This window comes from Miniopterus schreibersii (assembly GCF_964146895.1).
Source record: "Miniopterus schreibersii genome assembly, chromosome: 22".
NCBI lineage: Eukaryota > Metazoa > Chordata > Mammalia > Chiroptera > Miniopteridae > Miniopterus > Miniopterus schreibersii.
Window position 1 is genome coordinate 2,040,705 of NC_138124.1, and position 22,096 is coordinate 2,062,800.

The 22,096-nt window shown below is 60.8% G+C and overlaps 1 protein-coding gene across 1 annotated transcript in view; it reads left to right on the forward strand.

Moving 5' to 3' along the window:
• APBA2 (amyloid beta precursor protein binding family A member 2) overlaps nucleotides 1–22,096 on the forward strand; it is a 79,840-nt gene that overhangs the window by 51,755 nt on the left and 5,989 nt on the right. Inside the window, exons 4-9 of the mRNA XM_081124676.1 lie at nucleotides 828–1,833; nucleotides 10,669–10,749; nucleotides 12,056–12,092; nucleotides 15,712–15,857; nucleotides 19,057–19,143; nucleotides 20,681–20,866. Of these exons, the coding sequence (XP_080980802.1) occupies nucleotides 868–1,833; nucleotides 10,669–10,749; nucleotides 12,056–12,092; nucleotides 15,712–15,857; nucleotides 19,057–19,143; nucleotides 20,681–20,866 (1,503 nt within the window). The 5' untranslated portion in view covers nucleotides 828–867. The remainder of the gene's footprint in view (nucleotides 1–827; nucleotides 1,834–10,668; nucleotides 10,750–12,055; nucleotides 12,093–15,711; nucleotides 15,858–19,056; nucleotides 19,144–20,680; nucleotides 20,867–22,096) is intronic.

Consider the following 22,096-nt stretch of genomic DNA (forward strand, 5'->3'; position numbering starts at 1 on the left):
CCCTGGTGGCGGCCACCTTTCTGTTGTCTGTGTCCGTGAGTTCGGTTTTGTTTGTTTTGTTAGTTCACTTGTTCCTGTTGACTTTATACCCAAATACGAGTGAAATCGTATCATTTTTGCCCATTTGCATGTGACTTGTTTCACTTAGCGTGATACCCGCGGGGTCCGCGTCCCCCCTGTAGCAAGATTGCACCTTCTTACGGCTGAGTCGAGGGGCTCTCTCCCTCCCCGCCGACGCCCCCCAGCTCACCGCAGTTCTGGGGACCCTCCTGAGTCGTGGCTGCCTCCCTGGGGGCGTCCGCCTTCCCGGGCCCTCGCCCCACGCAGCCCGCAGGGCTCCACGTGGTGCTGGGCCTGGGCGGTCCCTGGGAACCTCGCGCCCAGTGAGTGGCGTCTGGCTTGCAGTGAGGAGGGAGAGGCCCGTGTGCCCCGGGGTGGGCGGGACAGCGCGCTGGGGACGGAGCGAGCGGTGGCCTTCGGGGAGCTGTGGATTTAGGCTCCGGAGAGGCAGAGCGCCTCCTCGTTGGTCTTCATCGTTCCCTCCAAACGAAGCTGCTGTTTGTATTGGAGAGGAAACAACCTGGCCCTTTGCCCTTTGGTCTTGCTCACCTGCATTTTCAAGACGGTCGGGCCCACACCGGTGCCTGCATGTCCCCCCCCCTCTCTGGCATGGGTGTGCCCTGTTCCTGACGAATGCGTCAGCCGGGGCGGGATGGCACGGTATTTGAACAGACGTGTGTTCGCCGGGCTCCGGGGAAACGCCCCAGCGGGTCCCGCCGGCTTCGTGGGGCTCTGACTCTGTTCTGTCCTCTCCGTTCCTCCCGCAGCGGCTGCCTCCCCGTGACGATGGCCGCGTGAGCACCTGCCATGGCCAACCGTAAGCGCCAGAGCACTGCGAGCAGCATGCTGGACCACAGGGCGCGCCCGGGCCCCGGGCCCCACGGCCAGGAGCCCGAGAGCCAGGACCCGGAGCCGCCCCGGGAGGAGTACGCGCCCCAGCGCCTGGAGCTGGCCGCCCTGCGGCCCGAGAGCCCCCCGCCGCCCGAGCGGGGCTGCCACGACCACAGCCCCGACGGGGACTCCAGCTCCGACTACGTGAACAACACGTCGGAGGAGGAAGACTATGACGAGGGCCTCCCAGAGGAGGAGGAGGGAGTCACCTACTACATCCGTTACTGCCCCGAGGACGACAGCTACCTGGAGGGCATGGACTGCAACGGGGAGGGCTACCTGCCCCACGGCGCGCGCCACCTGGACACGGACGAGTGCCAGGAGGCCGTGGAGGAGTGGACGGACTCGGCAGGCCTGCACGCCCGCGGCCACGGGGACGACGGCGGCCCGGACTACCGGGACGGCCACCTCCCCATCGCAGAGGACGAGGCCTCCGTCCTCGAGGCGCCGGACCAGGAGGAGGACGTTCGCTACTGTCCCAGCGAGGAGGGCTACCCGGACTACTATCCCCCGGAGGCGAACGGGAACGCGGACGGCGCGTCTCCCTACCGCCCGCGGCGTGGGGACGGCGACCTGGAGGAGCAGGAGGAAGACATCGACCAGATCGTGGCCGAGATCAAGATGAGCTTGAGTATGACCAGCATCGCCAGCGCCGGGGAGCCCAGCCCTGAGCACGTGCCGGGGCGGGCGCCGCAGCCGGGGCCCGGGGACTCCGCCGAGGCCGGCCTGCCCGGCGAGGCCAGCCGCGGCCCCAGCAGACACGAGGGGCGGCCCAAGTCGCTCAGCCTCCCTCCCGAGGCCAAGCTCCCCGGAGACCCCCAGAGAGGCTTCAAGACCAAGAGCAGGACTCCCGAGGAGAGGCCGAAGTGGGCCCAAGAGCAGGTAGGATCCAGCTCCCCCGGGAAGGGGGCGGAGGGGCCCCGGAGAGCACAGGACTCTCCGGTGTCGCCCACAGTTTGAAACGCGTGCCTGGTTCTGCATTTGTTCCCTTAGGTGGCACTGAAGTTTACCCCTGAGGTGGGTTAGTAAATGCCGGGAAGTCTCCTTGAGGGCTGATTAGCAACCTGTGCTCCCCAAAGACACCCACCCGGTAGAGATCGGGCCCCTAGCCTGCTTTGGGAGGGATCTGTGTGACTGTCACCCCCACCAGGTGGCTTCTTCAGGCCGGCAGGACATGGGCAGGGATGTGGGGCTGCTGGCAGGTGCCAGCTGCTGTGGCCAGTGTTTGGGACAGTGACCCGAGTGCATTTCACAGGGGCTATTCTACGTGGGCGACATTTCGCCGAGAACCCAGGGGCCTTGGCCTGATGGGCAATTAGCTGCAAATAACCATCTCGAAAATGATCATATGAAGGTTTGATAAAATCTTGAAGAAATGTATGCTAAGGAGGCCGGCCCATTCAGGCTTAGCCAAATTTTCTTTTAATTATAGCAAAGGAAGTGTGTGTTCTAATAAACACACTGGAAAAGCTGCCTTTAAAGAAACCACTGTGAGTCTATAACGACGGTGGTTAGACTTGTGCAAAGAAACTCCTATTTGGCTGATTCTGTGGACAACTGCTCATGAACTGCTTTCATGTTTTTTAAAGCCTTAATTGTTATTTTTTCCCCCCAGAAGAATTCGAGCGTTTGGAAAATACATATAGAAAGGGCCTGTGCTTGGGAGATAAGTCACGTTGGCTCACTGTCCAATTTCTAGAACATACGTTGAAGCTTTTTGTTCTTTTTCTGTTTAAAATATTTTTATTGATTTCAGAGAGAGAGAGAAGGAGAGAAACACTGATCGGCCGCTTCCCGCGTGCCCCCTACTGGGGATCGGGCCCACAACCCGCGCTTGTGCCCTGACTGGGAATGGAACCGATGACCTTTTGGCGCAGGGGACGTTGCCCAACCTACCGAGCCACACCGGCCAGGGCCCTTTTGTTCATTTTCAAGATCTTTAAGCCTAAGTTGACTTCACCTTTGGGGTGTCCTGTCATGTGTGGCAATTCTGCATGCGCCGCGGGCCGTGAGATGCTGGGGCGCTTCCCCCGGGGGCAGGCAGCCCAGGGCCCAAGGTCTGGGCTTCAGGCCAAAACACCACCAGTCCTCTGCACCCGCGTGCCGCTTAATTGTCATGACTCACTCACCTTTGGCTGCTCCCTTCAGGCATGTGCCGGGTCATTCATTTGTCATTTGCACAGTCCTCCATGTTTATATTAAATATCCGGGTTGAGCTGGCCTTTTCGCGCCTACCTTCGTGGCCTCTGCTATTCGGCAGCCACGTGGTGAGTGTGGACGCAGCTGGGCGAGGCCTCACAGCTCCAGGGCTGCGCTTTGGGGACCTGGCTGGTTACCAGTGCACCTCCCTTGTAGGGGGGTTTGCTGACCAGTGCTCCCCACGGGGCTGCTCCTCCGTGCTCCTGGGGGCACCAATAAGAGCGCGTTTGTCTAGCCCAGAAATCGTAGATCCGTGGCCCTGCAGCGTGGCCAGGGTGGCAGCTTCTTGTCATCTCCAGGCGGTCTGGCTGTGGCAGGGACTGGACTGATTCTCTCAGAGGGCCGGCTTTCTCGTGTTAATCTGGTGTCATCTGTCATGAGAATCAGCCCAGTCCCTGCCATGGACCTGCTCCATGCCCGAAATTCCCATGAGAGACTTACTCCTTTGGGCCTTGGAGAGGCCTTGGGCTGCAGGCATTCTGTCCCGGTCCTGACTCCAGACTTCAGTGGAGTTGAGAGCATTGGATTTACATGATGTTCTGATGGCAAAAAAAAAAGCACCTTTTGATTACTTGGGGTTTCTGCCTATTATCGGCCCAGCCGGCGCTTTCTAGAAAGAGCCCTCTGACAATAGAAAGAAAAAATAAATCAATACCTCACGGCCAACTTAATACGGCAGGTGGGGGGAGGCGTGACACGGGCCATAGAGGTGCCTGGGCTGTGGGTGGGCACCGGGCGGAGGCTGCTTTGTGAGGGGCCTTCGAGATTTCGCCAGGAGTGCCGGCACCCAATAGGAAGGGGGGGAGGGTGTGCAGCGGCTCTGGGCAGCGGCCTGTCACGCGTGCCCTGGTCAGTGGCATGGGCGGCTATGGGCACCTGCTCTACAGTAGTGGGTGGCAGCTCCTGGGAGGCCCCGAGGGGCTGAGAGAGGTGTGTTCCGGATTTCCGGTGTCAGGTACCCCTATCGGCGCGCCACGAGGCACCACGCGCGCCGGGCGACCCGGGCTTGCGCTGTGCCCAGGAGGGAGCGGTCTGTGCGTACCGGCCCACAGGTAGGACAGAGCTGGAGGAGGAGCCTGCGGGCAGGTGCTAAGGACAGAGTCACGGGGCCACGGGCGTGGCCCAGTCGGGGCCGGTCCACCACCCCGGGCCTCGGTGGAGTGCAGCCTGCCTCTTCCTCCCCAGGGTCCTGCCCCCAGTTCTGCAGCTGCCCCCCTCCTCTTCCCCCACCTTTCCTTTGTGCATGGGGCGTCTGCCTGAGGTGGGGGTTCGGGGGTGGGAGGGGAGGTTCCGGGGGCCTCCGGTGTCCCACCCCGGCATCCTGCCCTCCCATGGGTTTCAGCTGCCCCTGTCGTTGGTAATTCTGGGGTCCGCCCTGGCAAACAGCATCCAGGCTGGCACAGCCCCGCCCTTGATCTGCCCGAGCTCCCAAACTCGATTTCCCTGGGTCGATTCGACGGGTCAGCGCCACGGCCGTGTTTGGTTTTATGAAGTCTCTGCTCTGTACGGCCGGAGGTGGCCGTTATTGTCACAGAGCAGTTTATCTAGCAGGAGACTGCGATTGCTTCGGTGCTTTTAAAATCTAGTTAAAGCCAGGGTTTCTAAAACATTGTTTTTATTGTCTGGGAAAATCGTATAAAGCCCTTTCAGTCACAGTAATCTGGAAAGTACCTTCTCTGGTCCCCCTGCCCTCAGGCCATGGAGACAGAGGAGAGAGCTGGCTGCAGAGGGCAAGGGCTCGGGTGCCAGGGCCGAGAACCCCCTTCCAGCCCCCTCTCCCTCCCGGCTGCGGCAGCTCCCTGTTCTGGACCAGGCCAGACACGTTCCCTCTACCAGCGACTCCCATGTCCTGGGCTGAGGATCACTTGGGCCGACAGTGATCATTTTGAGCCCATGGGAATCTCAGGATGTGTGGGGGGGGGGCCCCTGCGCACAGTTGGGTCCAGGAGCAGCTCAGGGCACAGCGCCAGGTTGGTTGGAGGGATGCTCTGCGTGTGCATGTGTGTGTGCGTGTGTGTGCGTGTAACTCAGGGCTCCTCACCTTTGAATTAGCAGGAGGGGGGCCCTGCAGCGTTTGCAGCAAAGCTGTGGAATCTGGGGTGCAGCAGCCACAGATTGAGAAAGGGGTCGTGCACGTGGTCTGATTTGAGAATTGGACGGCACCGCACCTTGCCTGCGCGGTGGAACTCCTCACACGGGTGTTCGCGGCCCGACTCTAATCGCAGGCTCTTTCCCACAGGGCCGAACAGCTTACATCCCAGTCAGCCGTGCCCGAGGGCTCTGGTCCTGCTCAACTAGGAGAGATTTAACAGCCCCCCAAAGCCTTGATGGTTTGGCCTCTGGGCTCACCTCTCTGCCCCTCAGGACTGCCTTTGCACACATGCCCGTGTGTGTGTGTGGGTGTGTGTCCCAGCCTGTCCCCCAGCGGGTGCGAGGCCGGCAGGACCACCGAGCCCGCCTCCGCGCTGGATGGGGAGCTGTCGGAGCTGAGACCTTTGTCACGTGTGTCTTCCTGTCCTGGGAGGTGGCTCCTGGTGCAACACAGGACACTCAGTGAGTGCTGGCTCGGGACCGGCCACGTACACTCAGCCTTTATTTGGATGGTGCTTCCCGAAGGGTTGAAACGCACAGGCCGGTTTAGAAAAATGTGGGTCGGCTCCGACGTGCTGGGCTGGGCACCCCAGTACTCCCGCCCTTTATGGGGCCCTGAGAAGAGAGCAAGTGACACAGGACGTGCCAGGCAGTTCCGGGGGTCAGAGGTGGCGGATTGCAGCAGGCGGGGCACAGAAAGCAAAGCCAGGCCCCGCCTGTGCCCCTGGGGCTCCCGTGGAGGGGCAGCCAAGTGACGGCCAGACGCCCAGTTCAACTTGGATCTCAGGTAGACGGTGAATAGTTTTCAGGGGCGGCGTGTTCCATGAAATACCTGGGCGGGGGGGGGGGGAGGGGAGTGTGGGCAGGGGCCCCGCCCTTTCGCAGGCCCGCCCAGAGATGGAAAAAGGCCCACTGGCTCGTTTCCCCAGTGGATCTCATCATGATGCTTTTAAACCGCAGGCTGGCTTTGATAAGACGCGGTCACCCCCACGGGGATAGCTTTTCCAAGACTAAATTCTTTACCCGAGCTCCGCACCCCTCCAGGTAAACATCATGCGAGTGACATGCATTGTGAGAGGAACGAAATTATTCTTTTTTCAGTTACAGATGCTCCCCATCACCCCTTGCCCACCACCACCAGCGCCCCCCTCTGGCCATCAGCACCCTGTTGTCTGCGTCCCTGGGCTACGCACAGATGTTCTTTGGCTCGTCTCACCTTTTTTCTGAGCCGCTTCTGCGTCAGGGCGATTGCTGGGCCTGGGAGCTGTCCAGGGTGCTGCCAGACCTTGCTCCGACCCTGCCGGTTCCTGACCTTGGCTTGGTCCCGCGTGAGCATCCGTCACGCAGAGGGTCCCCGCTGACCCCCCCCCCCCTTAGGTTGGACGAAGGGAAGCACCTCTGTGGGAATATTCGATGCGCAGGGGTGACCGGCGCCTTTGAAAACGGGACATGACATGATTTCCTGAGATGGCCGTCACCTTGCCCATCACCCCTCTGCCTTGGGACTTCTGTGATGCGGAGTCACGTACGCGGGGAGATGGCGGTCACTGGGGAAAGCATCCCGGGCCTGGCTTTGACCTGCTGCTGTGTCACCACACACTTGTCACTCAGGAGGAAGCTGGGAGACAGCCGCTCTTCCTGCGGATGGGCGAGCGCGAGAGGGCGAGCGTGTGTCGGCTATTGTTTTATGCAAAGCGCCGTGGGTTATAGCGCCGTATTTCCAGTGAAACCAAGCGGACAGAATCAGAATGGACACTTTAAAAACTGCTGGCTTTAGTTCCACCAACTGGAGCCAAGATGTTTATTAGAACAGTTTTTTCAGATGCGTATATTTTTATCACAGGCAGGCCGTCTCTGCCCTGAGCAGCTGGCCCTGGTCCTGGCAGGGTGTGGCCAGTCCGGGCCGCATGTTCTGGTTCTGTTTTTAGAGCTCCGTGGGGGACGGGGGAGGGGGTCTCTGCCACGTCAGCACATTTCACTTCCCGTGTTTCCCTTGCCACCTGCTGCGGGGTGGCTGATGCGGGTTCCAGCCGATGGCACTATAGTGATCCAGAGAGGGGTGTGTCTGCTTCGCCAGGGGCTGTAAGGACCAGCATAACCCTGGCTAGCATCTTATTTTTAAAATCTTTTTTAAAAATTGTTTTTATTGATTTCAGAGAGAGGAAGGGAGAGAGAGAGAGACATGGAAACATCAATGAGAGAGAAACATCGATCGGCTGCGTCCTGCACACCCCCGGCTGGGGATCGAGCCAGCACCCTGGGCATGTGCCCCGACCTGGAATTGAACCGGCGACCTCTTGGTGCACGGGACGACACGCAACCACTGAGCCGCACCGGCCGGGCCAGCATCTTATTTTTAGGGGTGTCTGGCTGCTGTATCTTGGGGGAAGCATGAAAGGGCTTAAATAGCATCTTCATCTAAGACGCCAGGAGCCCAGGTCCACGTGGGCCTATCTCAGGTGCTGCGCCCCTGCTGCCGGGGCCCCCACCCCTCCCTGGAGACGGAAGTGAGAGCGGCAGATGGGCCCCCGAGGAGAGCGGCGCAGGCCCACCCGCCGCCTCTTCGCGAACAGCCCTGGTCCTTGATCAGGAGCTGTGGTTGTCACGGCGACGAGTGGTCGGCGGGAGCCTGAGAGATGCTGATGGAGGGAAGGCTCCAGCCTGTAGAAGTTTGGGGGCAGTTGCCATTTTATATAAGGACCTGCGACCTTGCGTTGCCCGAGGGGGGGGGGGGCACCTCTTCTTTTAGCCACAGGCGCCGGGCACCAGGTGAGCGGCAGTCCCGGTGTCGCCTCTTCCCTGGTGCTCCCCGGTCCCCGGTGCATTCGGCACCCTGGTGAGACTGTCGCCCTACATCTGTGGCGCTCCCTCTGCCAGGAAGGGCAGACTCCAGCCCGGCTGGAACATTCTCAGGAGGGTGTCGTCTTGGTCCCTTCAGGCTGCAACACAGAGTGGGCGGCCCGCACACAAAGGAAAGTCATTTCTCACTGCCCTGGGGGTGGACGTCCGAGGTCGGGGTGCTGGCAGGCCCCGTGTCTCGTGAGGACCTGGTTCGTGGATGGCCGTCTTCTCGCTGTGGCCTCACGTGCCGGGAGGGTCAGGAGCCCTCTGAGGGCACCTTCTGAGGGCACTAATCCCATTCCTGGGGCTCCACCCGCATGAGCTCGTCCAATCCTGATCACCCTTCCAAGGCCCCACCTCCCAGTACCTTGAAGGCTTAGTTTCAACACATGAGCTTGGAGGGGATGCAGGCACTCAGTGCCTGGCAGGTGGTGTTGACCCGTCTATTGGTTTATTTGGGGGTGTTTGGAGATTCCTGGAGCCTGTCCGGCTCCTAGTGAGGCAGTGAGGCCTTCAGGCAGGAGGTCCATGAACTCAGCCTTGCGAAGCTGGTGACCTGTCACCAGGTCGGATCTGGTGAAACAAGGGGGCACAATATTGTCACGGTCTTCGTGGACCTTGACATTGCCAGGGGGCCAAGACCCCAGAGGGGGAGTCTGGGGGCTGTCCTGAATCGGTTTTATTAAAAGCGAATGGGGATGGTGTGAGGTGAGAGCCCCTGTCGTGCCTTTCGGGAGACCTGGCCACGGTGGGAAGTGCAGACAGCGGGCGCTGGGAAGAGTTGCCTCGGGGTCTGGGAACAAACCAGGCCCCAGCGGGTCCCTTGCAGGAGTAGACCCAGGTCGGGCGCAGCCCTGAGGAGGGGCACCGTCAGCTCAGCTGGGCCAGCACAGGGTCCCCCGGGGGGGTCCTCAGGGGCATCGGCGCCCTTTCGTCGGGGAAGGAGGGTTGAAAGGGTGGCGGGGCGTAGAGGAGCCCGAGAGCCCCACCCCAGGACATACCAATCCTCCTGGAGGGGTAAGGGTCATGACAGTGACAGTCGAGGACAGGGAGGAGGATGGGCAGGGACACCGTGCTAAGCCGTGGGAACCTACCTGGCCATTAGCACCTCAGCTCTGTCGCCTGGAAAGCAGGAATGGGCTGCCCCCCCCCCCCGCGTGGTACATAATGTTAACTTACGTATTTACAAATAAGCAGAACATACAGTATGTTTATAATATAAACGTGAACTTTTTTATAAATGTCACTCATCGTCATCAATGTCATCGTCATCAATGTCATCGTCATCTTCACATATTTCCAGAAAGTTCTGGAACGAGACTTGCGCTGTTTTCCCAGAACCCCCTGTGGGATCTGGACGGTGGTTTTGGTGTCGTCGCCCTGGCTTCTGTCTTCTGGATGGTACAAGGCAATAGACAGACAATGTACATCTAAGCTTTAAGTTGTGTTTAGTTAAAGTAAGACGTTCTGTTTTGGTGTCGTCTGTAAGACCTGCGCCATGTCCTTGGGGCATTTTATTTTCTCTAGTGGGAAGCGGACTGATTTGCATTAACTAAAGGATTTAGATTTTAGAGTTTAGCGTTCGCGTTAAACTCGGAGTTCCGGCGTTTCAGGAGCACGATGTGAACCCTCGGACACGGTGGGAATGTGAACTGGTGCGGCTGCTGTGGGAGACGGTGTGGGGATGACCCAGCAGCTCCGCTCCCGGGTGTTCATCCAAAGAACCGAGAGCAGGGGCTCTGAGGCAGGTTGGCACACCCCTGTCCGTAGCGGCGTCCCTCCAGGCGCCCAGCGACAGGTGACAGACGCCATGTGATCTGCGCACACGATGGCATGTGACTCCGCCTTCGCAGGACGGGAACCCCGACGCGAGCCACAGCACGCGGGCCTCGAGGCCGTTACGCAGCGTGAAGCAAGCCAGACGCAAAAGGACACATCCCGTCTGACTCCGCTTCCACGGGGCTCCCAGGGTCGACCGCCAGGCTGATGGAGACGCCTGGGGATTTCTAGGGGCCGCGGGAGGGGGGAGCAAGGGGTTCGTGTTTAATGGGGCGGAGGTTCAGCTGGGGGTGTGAGGAAGCTCTGGAATGGGTGGTGGCGAGGGCCCCGCAACGGTGCGAATGTCCTCGGTGCCGCTTAAAAACGGTTCAGAGGGTAAATTTTATGGGTGTTTTACCCCAATTAAAAATAATAAGTTGATGAAGCCGGGCCCGTGTGGCTCGGTTGGGCGTCGACCCGTGTACCGGGGGGTCGCCGGTTCGACTCCCGGTCAGGACACCTGCCCGGGGTGCGGGCCTGATCCCCAGCCGGGGTGCGGGCCTGATCCCCAGCCGGGGCGCGGGAGGCAGCCGCTCCACGTCTCTCTCTCTCTCTCTCTCTTCTGGTCCCTTCCTGGCTCTGAAATCACTAATAAATTAATGAAATTAGAAAATATGCGTCCAATAACAATTTAGAAGTATAAAAGCTTACGTTTGAATTAAAGTTGAGTGAATTGGTGTCTGCGTGCCCACGCAGGTTGTATCGTATTGCGCCGTGGTTTATTTTTCTGACCTATAAAAACACCATCTTTCCTTTGTCTCTTCCCAGGTCTGCAACGGTGTGGAGCAGCCGAGGAAGCAGCAGCGCTCCGATCTCAATGGGCCCGTCAATAACAACAACATCCCGGAGGTAATTTCCCCAAGGCTGAGAGTCTGGCCCGGGCCCCAGTGTTGAGGCTGCCCCCCCCCCCCCCGTGGTGGTCTCCTCACCCGCCCCCCAGTGTTCTCGTCCCATCCAGCGTCTTCAGGGAGGGGGTGCAGGCCGGGCAAAGCGGGGGTCCCTGTGGCGGGAGGAGGTGTGGGCGGCTGGCCCTGCTGATGCAGGCTCGCACCGCGTGTGTTCACGAGTTGGCGAGGGCCTGTGGGGGGTCGCTGGTGCTCCCCGATCTGACCGAAGCTCATTCTGCCCGTTACCTGACGTGTCCTAAACCCAGGTTTTTCAACAGTGGCACCGTTGGCACTGGGGCAACATAGTTCTGTGCTGGGGGCTGTCCTGTGCCCTGTAGGGTATTTAAAACCACCCCTGGTCCCTGCCTGCTTGGTGCCAGCAGCAGCCTCCCCCCCCAAAGTTGTGACAGCGAAAGATGTCCCCAGACATTGCCAGCTGTCCCCTTGGGGAGGAAAGTCACCCTGGTGGAGAACCACTGTTCTTCCCAACAACATAATTTTAAGACGCGATCCCGTGTCCCCTGACCCCGCCCCGACGGAGGTTATTAACACGAAGCCTGAAGCAGGCCCTTCCCTTTTCTGGGTAGCGGTCCGGGTGAGAGTTCCTAACGCCGATGAAGTGACGATCGATGGTCAGCCGTGGCGTGGCGTCCAGTCCCCTTTACCTTGTTGCTGGTCCTCACTTGAGGATATTTTTTCCATTGATTTTTAGAGAAAGTGGAAGGGGGGAGAGGGGGAGAGAGAGACATGGACGGGACACACATCGAGTGGTCGCCTCCCGCCTACACGGTCCGGGATCAAACCTGCAACCCAGGTACCTGCCCTTGACCGGGAGCCGAACCCGAGACCCCTCGGTGTGCAGGCCGACGCTCTCCCCGCCGAGCAGCGCCAGCCAGGACCCGTCCCCCTCACCTTGCTCTGACAGCCCCGCTCTGGTCATTTGGGGACCATCAGGTCACAGGGTCTCTCGGCTCCCTTCCAGCAGCGATGCGCGCCTGTGAGGGTCCCAGGTGTTCGACGATGGCCTTCAGTGCCCTGTCGTTAATTTCTAAGCGTAATCCTGGAAGCAGGTTCTCCCTTGGAAGCAGATTACGGGAGCCCCTCCCGCCCGTCACGGTGCCCGCGGGAGACCAGCTCCCGCCACGGAGCTGGCTCGGCAGGGACCCCAGTCGGTCACGGGCTTAGCCTTTTTTTGCATGACGCTGCCCCCCTTGGCCTCGGTTCTGTGGGCCCCGTGCTTACGGCTGTTACTATCTCTTCCCTGACAGACAAAAAAGGTGGCCTCCTTTCCAAGTTTCGTGGCCGGTAAGCAACTTTGAATTTTCTTTCTCGGTGGCAGTTGCGGTTGGGGTCAAAGCCGACGGTGCTGTTGCTCTTTGGGGGGGTTTCTCCTGCGACGCTTGCTTAGAAGGCACACCTTCGAGGCGGACACAGCGCCAGGACGGGGCCAGGTCCTGCAGAGCCCATGTGGGGGCGCCGGGGCCGGTCGGCCGGGGGGGGTAGACCGGCCACACCAGCCCGCCCGCCCGCCCGCCCACACCCTCTGCCCGGGGCTCCGGTGACGGGTCGGCAGGTGAAAAGTCGGTATCAGCAGCTCATCAGCACCCGACCCTTTCGATTAGAGCCCGACTGCGCCCGAGTCCAGGCGGCTTGTAGACGCCTCACTTCCCCCCACTGTCCTGTCTCGTGTGAGGGGGTTAATATTGCATTTCCACACTCATGACAGAGCCGAACTGATCGACCTGCTCTGTGTCGGCTGTTAGTGTGGGGAGCAGGCCTGCTCGGGTCGGGAGTGTGTCGGGTGACCTTGGGCGTCCTTGACGAGGTTCGCCACCGCCAAGAGTCTCTGGAGTGGGGCCTTTCTGTTGGCCAGAAGGGCGTTTTCTACCCTTGCTAGTGTGTCACCATATACAAGGTGAATTTCATTAATTCTTTCAATAAGCCGGTCGTTATTTTTTGTGAATATTTATGGGAGCAGGGTCAATTAATCTTGAATGACTTTGAACCTTTCTTACCGTTTTTTGTTTTGTTTTTTTTTTAACCTTACACCTGGGCTCTTGTAGCCTTTCGTTTTATTTTTTTCCGTCTCCCTCCCCTCTGGAAGCCACCAGCTCGTTCTCTGTTCTGCGGGTCTGTTTCTGTTTCGTTTTGTTTCCGATTCCACATAGAGGTGAGATCGTACGGCATTTGTCTCTCTCTGTCTGACTTATTTCACTTAGCTTAGCACCCTCTGGGCCCATCCACGTTGTTGCGAGCGTCAAGATTTCATTCTCGCTTATGGCTGAATAATAATATTCCTGTGTGCGTGTGTGTCACGTCTTGTCTATTGACGGACACCTAGGTTGCTTCCGCATCTTGGCTATTACTAGTAATGCTGCAGTGAACACGGACGCATATGTCTTTCGAGTTAATTTTTTTGTTTGTTTGTTTTAAAAATATATCTTTATTGATTTCAGAGCGAGGAAAGGAGAGGGGGAGAGATAGAAACATCCGTGATGAAAGAGTCATTGATCGGCTGCCTTCTGCACACGGGGATCGAGCCCGCAACCCGGGCCTGTGCCCTGACCGGGAATCGAACCCCGATCGCCTGGACCCTAGGTCGATGCTCAACCACTGAGCCACGCCCGGCCGGGCTTTGTTTTGTTTTTGATAAATACCCAGAAATGGCATTGCTGGGCCATATGGTATTTCTATTTTTAATTTTTTGAGGAGCCTCCATCCTGTTTCCCGTAGTGGCTACACCAAATTGCCTCTCTGCAGCCAGAGTTACTTTCTAAAGGCAGAGTGGCTGGGCCACCTCACGGACACCTTGTAGTGACAGCCCTGCTGTGGCCCCAGGATCCTCACCCTCACATCTGGCTAGTGCTGTCTCTGTGGCCTTGGCTTGTTCCAGCTGCTGGCCCACCCCACCCCCGGCAGTCTGCGCGTATTGCAGCGCTCCTAAGGTGCCGCACTCCCTGCTGCCCCAGGGCCTTTGCACCAGCTCCTGCCTTAGCCTGGAGAGCTCTCTCCTCCTCTGCTTCTGTGGCTCGCTGATCCCTCCGACCTCAGCTCAAAGGGCAGTGCCCCCAGGTCCCTCCCGAGGGCCAGCTTCCCTGTCGCTCCTTCCCTGGCATTGTGCCCTCCCTCCATGGCATTCACCACAGGCCATCCTGACACACACATTCTGAAACGGTCTGCATCAGCCTGGGAGCTTTGTGTTTTTTATGCAGTGCAGTCCTCATGCGGGGTTGGGGCTCAGAAATGCTTTGTAGCTGAGCTGCTGAGGTTGATCTTGGGCAAAGTCGCTTGATGAGACGTAGACTGGCCTTGATTGTGGAATTGGGGCACTGAGGGCTGCTTCCTGGGGTTGAGGACTGCCGGGGACTAGGTGGGGGCTCTGGGTGCACCCCCGTGCCCCTGGCCGCCCCCTCGCAGACCCAGGGGGAGGCAGGCACAGGGCTCAGGGTTAATGAGACCGCTGGGGCCAGGACAAGCACGGAAGCCTCTGTCCACCCACCTTCCCACACCCACCTGCAGGGGGAGTTCCCTCCGCGGTGGCAGGGACGGGGCTCTAGCGCATGGCTCGGGGGACCACCCGCCCTTCCCTGTTGAGAGAGGTCAGGAGGCCTCGGGCCCTCCAACGGGGGTTTCGCCTGAAGGCTTCCGCCTGCAGGGAAGGGCCTGGGGCCCCTTCTTCTTGTCCCAGCTGTGCAGGCCTTCCCCGCACACTCGTGCGAGTGTGACTGTCGTCAGAGGGAAGTCAGGGGAGGCCACGCTGGGGGGACTGTGTGTCCAAACCCTCAGTCCTGTTCTTACGTCCTTCTGTCTCCCTCTGGTGGACTCAGCTCAGGGTCAGCTCCAAGAGTGGGGCCGAATAAGAACAAGTGCTGCTTTGCTTTTATTTTTATTTTTTGTTAATCCTTACCTGAGGATTTCTTTCCATTACTTTTAGATGGGGGGAGAGGGAGAGAAACATCGATGTGAGAGAGACGCGCCGATGGGTTGCCTCCGGCACACACCCCGACCAGGGCGGGAACGAACCTGCAGCCCAGGCACATGCCCTTGACCACGATCGACCGACCCCTCGACCCCTCGGTGGGCAGGCCGGCGCTCTACCCACCGAGCCACACCGGCCAGGGCCGGGCTGGCTGCCCGACTTCCTTCTGCTGCTTCTCAGTTCTCTCCCCTAACACGGGTGGGAGGGGCGGTGGGTGTGACTGGCCGGCACGGTGGCCCCCTGCGTGGACTGTTTCCTGTTCGCTAGAGAGCAAGACGGGAATGACAGGACCCCCTGGAGGAGGTGGCCCTCTGTTGGCTTCACCGGCGTCTTCCCAGGGGGCAGGCGCCTCTGGGTGCGGGTGGTGGACCCCACTGCCCGGGACGGGACCCCTTTACACACAGGAATCCGTGTCCCCAGATGGGCCCCAGATCTGCTGAGGCTCACGTCAGGGGGAGATGGGGCCAGTCTTGAGTAAACCTACTCAGGGAACCTCAGAGGCCAGCGAGCTGACCGAGTTTCTGGCAAACGCCACGTTCCAAGGCCGCGGCCTCGGCGGCTGGAATCTGACTCGGAAGGGAAGGCCGCTCCCCAGCCCCGGAGACGGGGGCCCATGGGGTGCCTCGCCGCCCGCAGCGCACAGAGAGGACCTGAGGCTTTGCAGAGGCGGGTCCTGGGGCTGGCTCGGGGTGGGGCTGCTAAAGTGACGCCGTCTACTGGTCAGTAGCCGTCACTGCGGGGAGGCCAGGTGACCGAGGTGCCTGGGGCCAGCTGCCTGGGGCTCCACACAGTGTGTGAGGAGTTTTCTGGCCCGAGGGTTGACTGCACCGAGCAGCGTGGTGCAGACCAGCCTCCCCCGCCTGGCTGCAGACGGCTCCTCTTGGTCCCCTGACCCCGCTGCCTTGGTCCTTGGTCCTTTGGGCCAGTGCTGACTGTGCCCTTCAGTTCCAGGGCCCTGTGAACCCGAGGACCTCATTGATGGCATCATCTTTGCCGCCAACTACTTGGGGTCCACCCAGCTGCTGTCGGAGCGGAACCCCTCCAAGAACATCCGGATGATGCAGGCCCAGGAGGCCGTCAGCCGGGTCAAGGTAGGGTGGGCTCCGGAGGGAGCGCCGGGCGGGGCGGGGGCAGGGCGCAGGCCCCATAGGTGCCTGGCGAGGCTGGGGGACACTGGCCTTGGACGGGAGGATGCTGGGCTGGGCACAGGGGCAGCATGGTCCTCGATGAGGAGCTGCCACCGGGCCACCCAAAGGCAGGACTTTGTAATGAGGATGGTCTGGAAGCGTGCGGGTCGTGAACCAGGTTAGAGCACAGCTCGAATCCCTGTGCAGCCGTCTGTGGCTCTTAGCGCCGTTCGGGGTGCTGCTTGCAGAAGGGGAGACAGACCTCACTTTTATTTACTTATCTCTTGTTACCCCTCACGCGAGGATATTTTTCCTATTGAATTTTTTTTGGAGAGAGTGGAAGGGAGGGGAGCAGAGAGACAGAAACATCGACGTGACAGAGACACATCGATCGGTTGCCGTCCGCACGTGCCCTTGACCAGGAATCGCACCCACAGCCCTTCCCTGCGTGGGCCAGCGCTCTAACCCCGGAGCCACACTGGCCGGGGGGGACCTCACGTTCCATTTCCATTCACGACCTCAAGGAAAACCCGACACCGTCGCCACCCCAGGCGCAGGTTGATCTGACTTCGACCGCTGGGTGCGGCTAAGATGAGGCCAAGTCCACAGAGCCGGTGGGGCTGGGGAGGGGTTTGGAGGCCTGTGGACGCTGCTCCCTGCGGGGTGAGAGCTTGTCAGCCCCTCCCTGTCCTCACAGCCGACAGTGACGTCTTTTAACAGAGGGAAGGGGTGCTGGACGTGAGCCCACCAGAGGGCAGCAAGGAGCCCCGGTGGCTGGTGCTCCTGCTGCTCTGCCCAGGAGCCTGGCCGGGCACTGCCTCTCCCTCCTCAGTGTCGCCCTCGTGGCCCCAGGGGTGTCCGGAGCCTCCAGGACTTGAGGGCTCTGTGCCCGCTGAGGTGGCAGCCGCTTCCCTGTCCCCTGGGCACCAGGTCTGAGCGCTGGGTGTTGAGCACAAACGGAAGTAACTCTGCCGCCCCTTCTTACTCTGTGCTTTTCTCTTACATGCTGTTCAGAGGATGCAAAAAGCTGCTAAAATCAAAAAGAAAGCGGTGTGTAGACTGTGGGGTTTGCTTGCGTGTCTGTGGCTTGTCCTGTGCAGGCGATGGGGGGGGCTCCCTCTTCCCTTGGTGGGTAAATGTAGACGCTTGAATGAAACCGTGTTTTTAACCGCCCACTGGCGAAGGGCTGAAGCCCCGCCCTTTTCTCTCGCTTCTTTCAACCTTTGAGTCTGTGCCCTGGGAGGTGCTGGAACACGGTCAGTGCCGGGATGTTACTGTTTCACAGGCGTTTTTAACTGTGGCATTGGACACGACCACGTGATGCGTTCAGCGCCTGGGCCTCCTGTAGAGAATTAATTAAGTCGTTTCGATATGTAAAGACCCATTAAGTTTAATTTACTAAATCCGGTTGATGAGAAGTTTCCGTTGGCCCCTGAGATGCTTCCTTTATTGAAAAGTCTCTGGAGCATGGACAGACTCTCAGAAATGGGCTGGTCTGCGGGCCTTTGTCTGCAAACCTGGCCATTTAGTAAGTGCCGGGCGCTTTCTAACTCCCCTCCCCAGGGCTCCCTGTCCCCTGCGGTGACACGTCTCTCCCTGGGGACCCCGCCTGCTCCTTAGGTCGGGGTGCAGGTGGACATTTGGAGCTCAGGACAGCCTCGGGGCCCAGCCAAGGCCGGCCGATCGTCTCCAGGCAGGGCCGTCCTTCCTTCCAGGGAGAGCGATGCTCAGGGTCATTGCCAGGGGCCCCTTTTCTGGACTGTCCACAGCTGGCCAAGCAGAGGGTAGGAGGAGGTACCCCACGAGCCTGGGACCCAGCAGAGCCACCCCTCTCGCAGACTCACTGGGGACCGACGGGCCCACCCTGTTGTCTGGAGCCCCTCTGCAGGGTCCGTGGTATGGACGCGCCCCTTTCTCCCGGCGGGGTGACCTTGCCCTTCCCTGTCACTGCTCAGGGCTCAGCCTCATCCATTTGCTCCCCAGCTTGAGCGCAGCTCACGTTTCCTCCAAAACTGTCGCGAGAGCTAAAACCCACGGTCCACCCGCAACTTCTCCGCCTGGCTCCTGTCCCGACCCACTTTGCGGCAAGGAGGGTTTGCTAAATCCTGGAAAACAACCTTTAGAAGCAGCCGGGTGCGAAATAGAAGCCAAATGTTAGAAACGCGGGAACGGTTAGCTCCTCACAGCCCTGCGGACTGTTTCCAACCAGAATGTTTTGGGTCCTCTCCTCTGTACGGTCACTGAAAAGCCGTGTGACCCCGTGGTGGGCCGAGCGCCCCAGCGACCTTTCCCTGAGCACTGAGCGGAAGGAAATCGAGATTCGTCGCCGCAGCGTGGCGCCCCCACCCCGCCACTCAGGGTTCCCGAGGAATCGTGGGCGGGATCAATTAAACCCGTTCTAGGGGGGAATTCAATCAGTTTCTGCTCTTTGGAGTGGAAGACGCGGCACCGTGGGCTCCCGAGCGACCACAGAGAATTACCCGGTTGCCAAGCAAAGGGACTCCTGTGTCATCCCCACTCTGCAGCAGTAATTAGGATTCTCACAGACGTGCAGACTCAGCTTCCAGAACGTTCCAGGTGCCCGTAACTAATGGCCGTAGGACGAGGGTCCTCCAGGAGCCGACGGACGGGGGCACTTGTGGGACAGCCTCTTCCCGCCTGTCCCGTGTCCTTGAGGGCAGTGCGCAGTCCAGCCTGGGTCTGGCTTCCCTTAGGGTTTTGGGGACCGAGCCTGCGGGGAGGTTGACACGAGCGAGGCTGTTTCAATTGGAAGGAAACGCTGACGTTTCAATGCACCGTCTCTGGAAATTTCCTGGGGACGCTCAGAGCCCCACATCCGAGGAGCAGAGCCCGGGTCTGACCGGCTTGGCTGCAGACGCGCGTTCGGGGAGCAGGCAGGCTGCTGTCCGACGGACGCTGTGACAGAGCCACCCGGCCTCCCTCGGTGCTCAGCCTCGGGAAGCCTCGCCTCCCCCTCCCGCCCCCTCCCCGCCGACCGCCTGCCCGCGGAGCTCACTGGGCTCCCCTCGCGGAGGGCGCAACGCGCTGCGACGGCCGCTCCACGCCACCGCGTGGCCCCTTAGGGCGCCCGGGGCCCTTCGGGTATGGTCGGCGTCGCTCAGCCGGCTCCTGATCTGTAACAGTGTCCCCTGTCCTCCCTTAGAACTCCGAGGGGGACGCCCAGACGCTGACCGAAGTGGACCTGTTCATCTCCACCCAGAGGATCAAGGTGTTAAATGCGGACACACAGGTGAGCGTTCGCAGGCGGCTGTTTAAATCCGTGCGGGCGAACCGCTGATGCCCCACGCGGGGCCCACGGGACGCGGGCTGGCTGCAGGGGGCGCCCTGGAGCCTCGGGCCAGGGCGGCGTGGAGACAGAGCTGGGGGGCTGGGTCAGGAGGTCCCAGGAGCTGGGGTCTGGCTGCCCGGGAGGCGTCTGGGGTGGGCGGCTGCCTGTAGCTTGCGGGCTGCTTCCCAGGCGCCGTTCAGGATGCACCGGAAGAGAGTGGCGGCAGGAAATTGGGCGGACTGAGAAACGGTGGCAGAGGGGCGGAGGGGGAGGCAGAGGAGGGAGGCGGTGGGGGCCGGGTGGTCAGGACGGGAGAGGGGCTGATGGCTGTACCGGGAGGCGGGTGTCGGTAGCTGGCTGTGTTGGGAGGCGGGGTGCTGGTAGTAGGGGTGCTGGGAGGCGGGGTGCTGGAAGGTGATCCTGCTCATAGGTGCGATGCTGGGAGGCGGCCTCCCGTGAGGAGGTGGCCCTGCCATTGACATGCGCTGGGAGCTGGGAGAGGGGCCCCTTTCTGACACCTGGAGATCGATCGGGCACTTCTGGCAGAGGCTAGGAATCAGGAGGTGCCGAAGGGCCACCCCGACTGCCCCTTCCTGAAATGCGGCTCCTGTGGTTATAAACCACCCCACAGCCTTACCGGCCCAAGGAAGACAAATGTGCGCAGCAGTCACCGCAGCAGCGGCTCTGGGGAAGGAAAGGCCTCGGGCTGCGGAGACGCCGGCCTGCTTTTGTGGAAAGGGGACAAAGGCAGAAAGGACCAGCTGACTGGTCTCCCAGAGCCTTTGTGAGCAGCCTCCTTCGGTAGGGGCGACGGGCAAGGTGCTCGGGGAGACTCCTGCCAGGGGGCAAAGGCCAGAGCGACGGACCCTCCGGGGGCCCAGGGACTTGCATGGCTGCGGGGCCCCATCGATGGGAGCCAGGCAAGCTGCCCGGTGTCCCCTGGCCTGGGCCCGGGCTGCTCGGGCTCCCTCGAGGGACTCATCGTGGGCAGCGTTGGCCTGGAAGCCCCTCCTCTACTTGGCAGGAAGCCTGGGCCAGGCACACGCTTTGAGGGAGGGGACCCTGCTCCAGAGCCACGGTGGCCTCTGATCAGGTGGGGGCAGGCTCCCTGCTCCCCCTGCCATGGGGGACACAGCCCCACCCAGCAGTGTGCCCCCAAGAGCGCTGTTTGAGGCAGGGGCCTGCCTTGACCGTGAACCGCCACCCTGCAGCGCCCTAACTAAAGCAGCGGGTCTCAACCTGGGGCAGTTTTGTCCCCCAGGGGACATACTTAGCAAGGGCTGGAGCTCTTTTTCGGTCACAGCCGGGGAAGGTGATGGGTGCTACTGGCTCCTAGGGGGCTGAGGCCAGGGATGCGACTGACAGACCCCAGGGCGTGGACGGCCTTTCACAGTCAAGGATGGGCTGGGCCCGAACCTGTAGAAGCCGTGAACTCACGTGTTCGAAGGGCTCGGTCCCCAAGGCGGTCCCTAACGCAGACCCCCGTCCCTCCCGACAGGAAACCATGATGGACCACGCCCTGCGCACTATTTCCTACATCGCGGACATCGGGAACATTGTGGTGCTCATGGCCCGGCGGCGCATGCCGCGGTCGGCCTCTCAGGACTGCATCGAGACCACGCCGGGCGCCCAGGAGGGCAGGAAGCAATACAAGATGATCTGCCACGTGTTCGAGTCCGAGGACGTGAGTAATGAGCCGGCCGAGCCCCTCGCAACACCCAGAGCCCCGGGGCTCCGGGATCCCAGGTTCCATGGAAACCACGTGGCAGGTGGGCACCCCGGGCACTGCCGTCGGCGTTGCCATTGAATCTGTGGCTTTTCTAACACTCGAGATGGCAGAGAGCGAACATGGTTTTATTTGACTTTATGACACGAGTTCTTCAGGGGCTGTTGCTAAGGTGAGCCGTAGTCACACGTTCTGGGGGAGCCAGCCCCTCAACAAGCCTTCTTCTCCTAACGGAAAGCGCCCGGGCTGGCTTTGCTGTCGCCGGGATGCGCGTTGTCACGGGCCGGGGCCGCGGCGAGGGAGGCGCATCCTCACCTGAGTCTGGCTCTGCTTTTGCTCGTGGCCCTTTCAGGTCCCAACTTGTTAAAAATCAATTCTGAAGTTTAAAACTTGGTAGACTGGCTAAGGGACCAGAAAGCCTTGGACTCCATCCCTGAATGGGATGAGAGCATGTGTCTGAGCCTGGTCGCGGGGGTGGGGTGGGGGTGTCCTTGTCCTTCGAGCAGTGACAGGAGGACCCCCTGGTGGGGTGTGAGGGGGACACCGAGCAGCTGCCCAGAGTGCAGGACCCGGACGGTGGCTGAGGGTCTGAGAGCAGAGGAGCACCTGGAGAAATGGAGGGTGGCATTAAGGACACCGGTGGAGCTCTTGGAGCCTCAGTTTCCCCTCGGACCAGGGTAGATGAGTTGCAGTGATGAGAGTGCTGGGGCAAAGCCGCTGTCCCCTCCCCTCCTCGGGCCACCTGCAGGAGGCCACCTTGGAGGGCCAGCCCTTGATTTGGGCCCCGTGCCCACTCCCTACCTGCCCAGGCCGGGCTCCTGGCCTCCTTGCAGTGAAAACGTCGGGCCCTGGCTGGGAGTTGGGCGGCAGGAGAGCCCCTTGTCTGTAGGGTCCTGAGGGTGCCCCACCCCAATCTGGGGAAGGGATCCAGAAGGCAAGGTGGGCGGGAGACAGGAGCCCGGCATAATGGCCTCCCTGTCCCCGGGAGCCCCCATGCAGTGGGGTCAGGGGTCCCAGCAGACCCCAAGGCAGAGTCCAAGGACAGCGGACACCCCTTTAGGCTCTTTACCTGGGGGTGGAGAGAGCAATGCTGTCAGACCAGCTTCCCAGCCAGGGCTCCTCGGTCAGGTGGAGATGGACCCAGAGGCCTGGGGACGGCTTCAAACCCTGAGACCCCAGTGGGGTGGA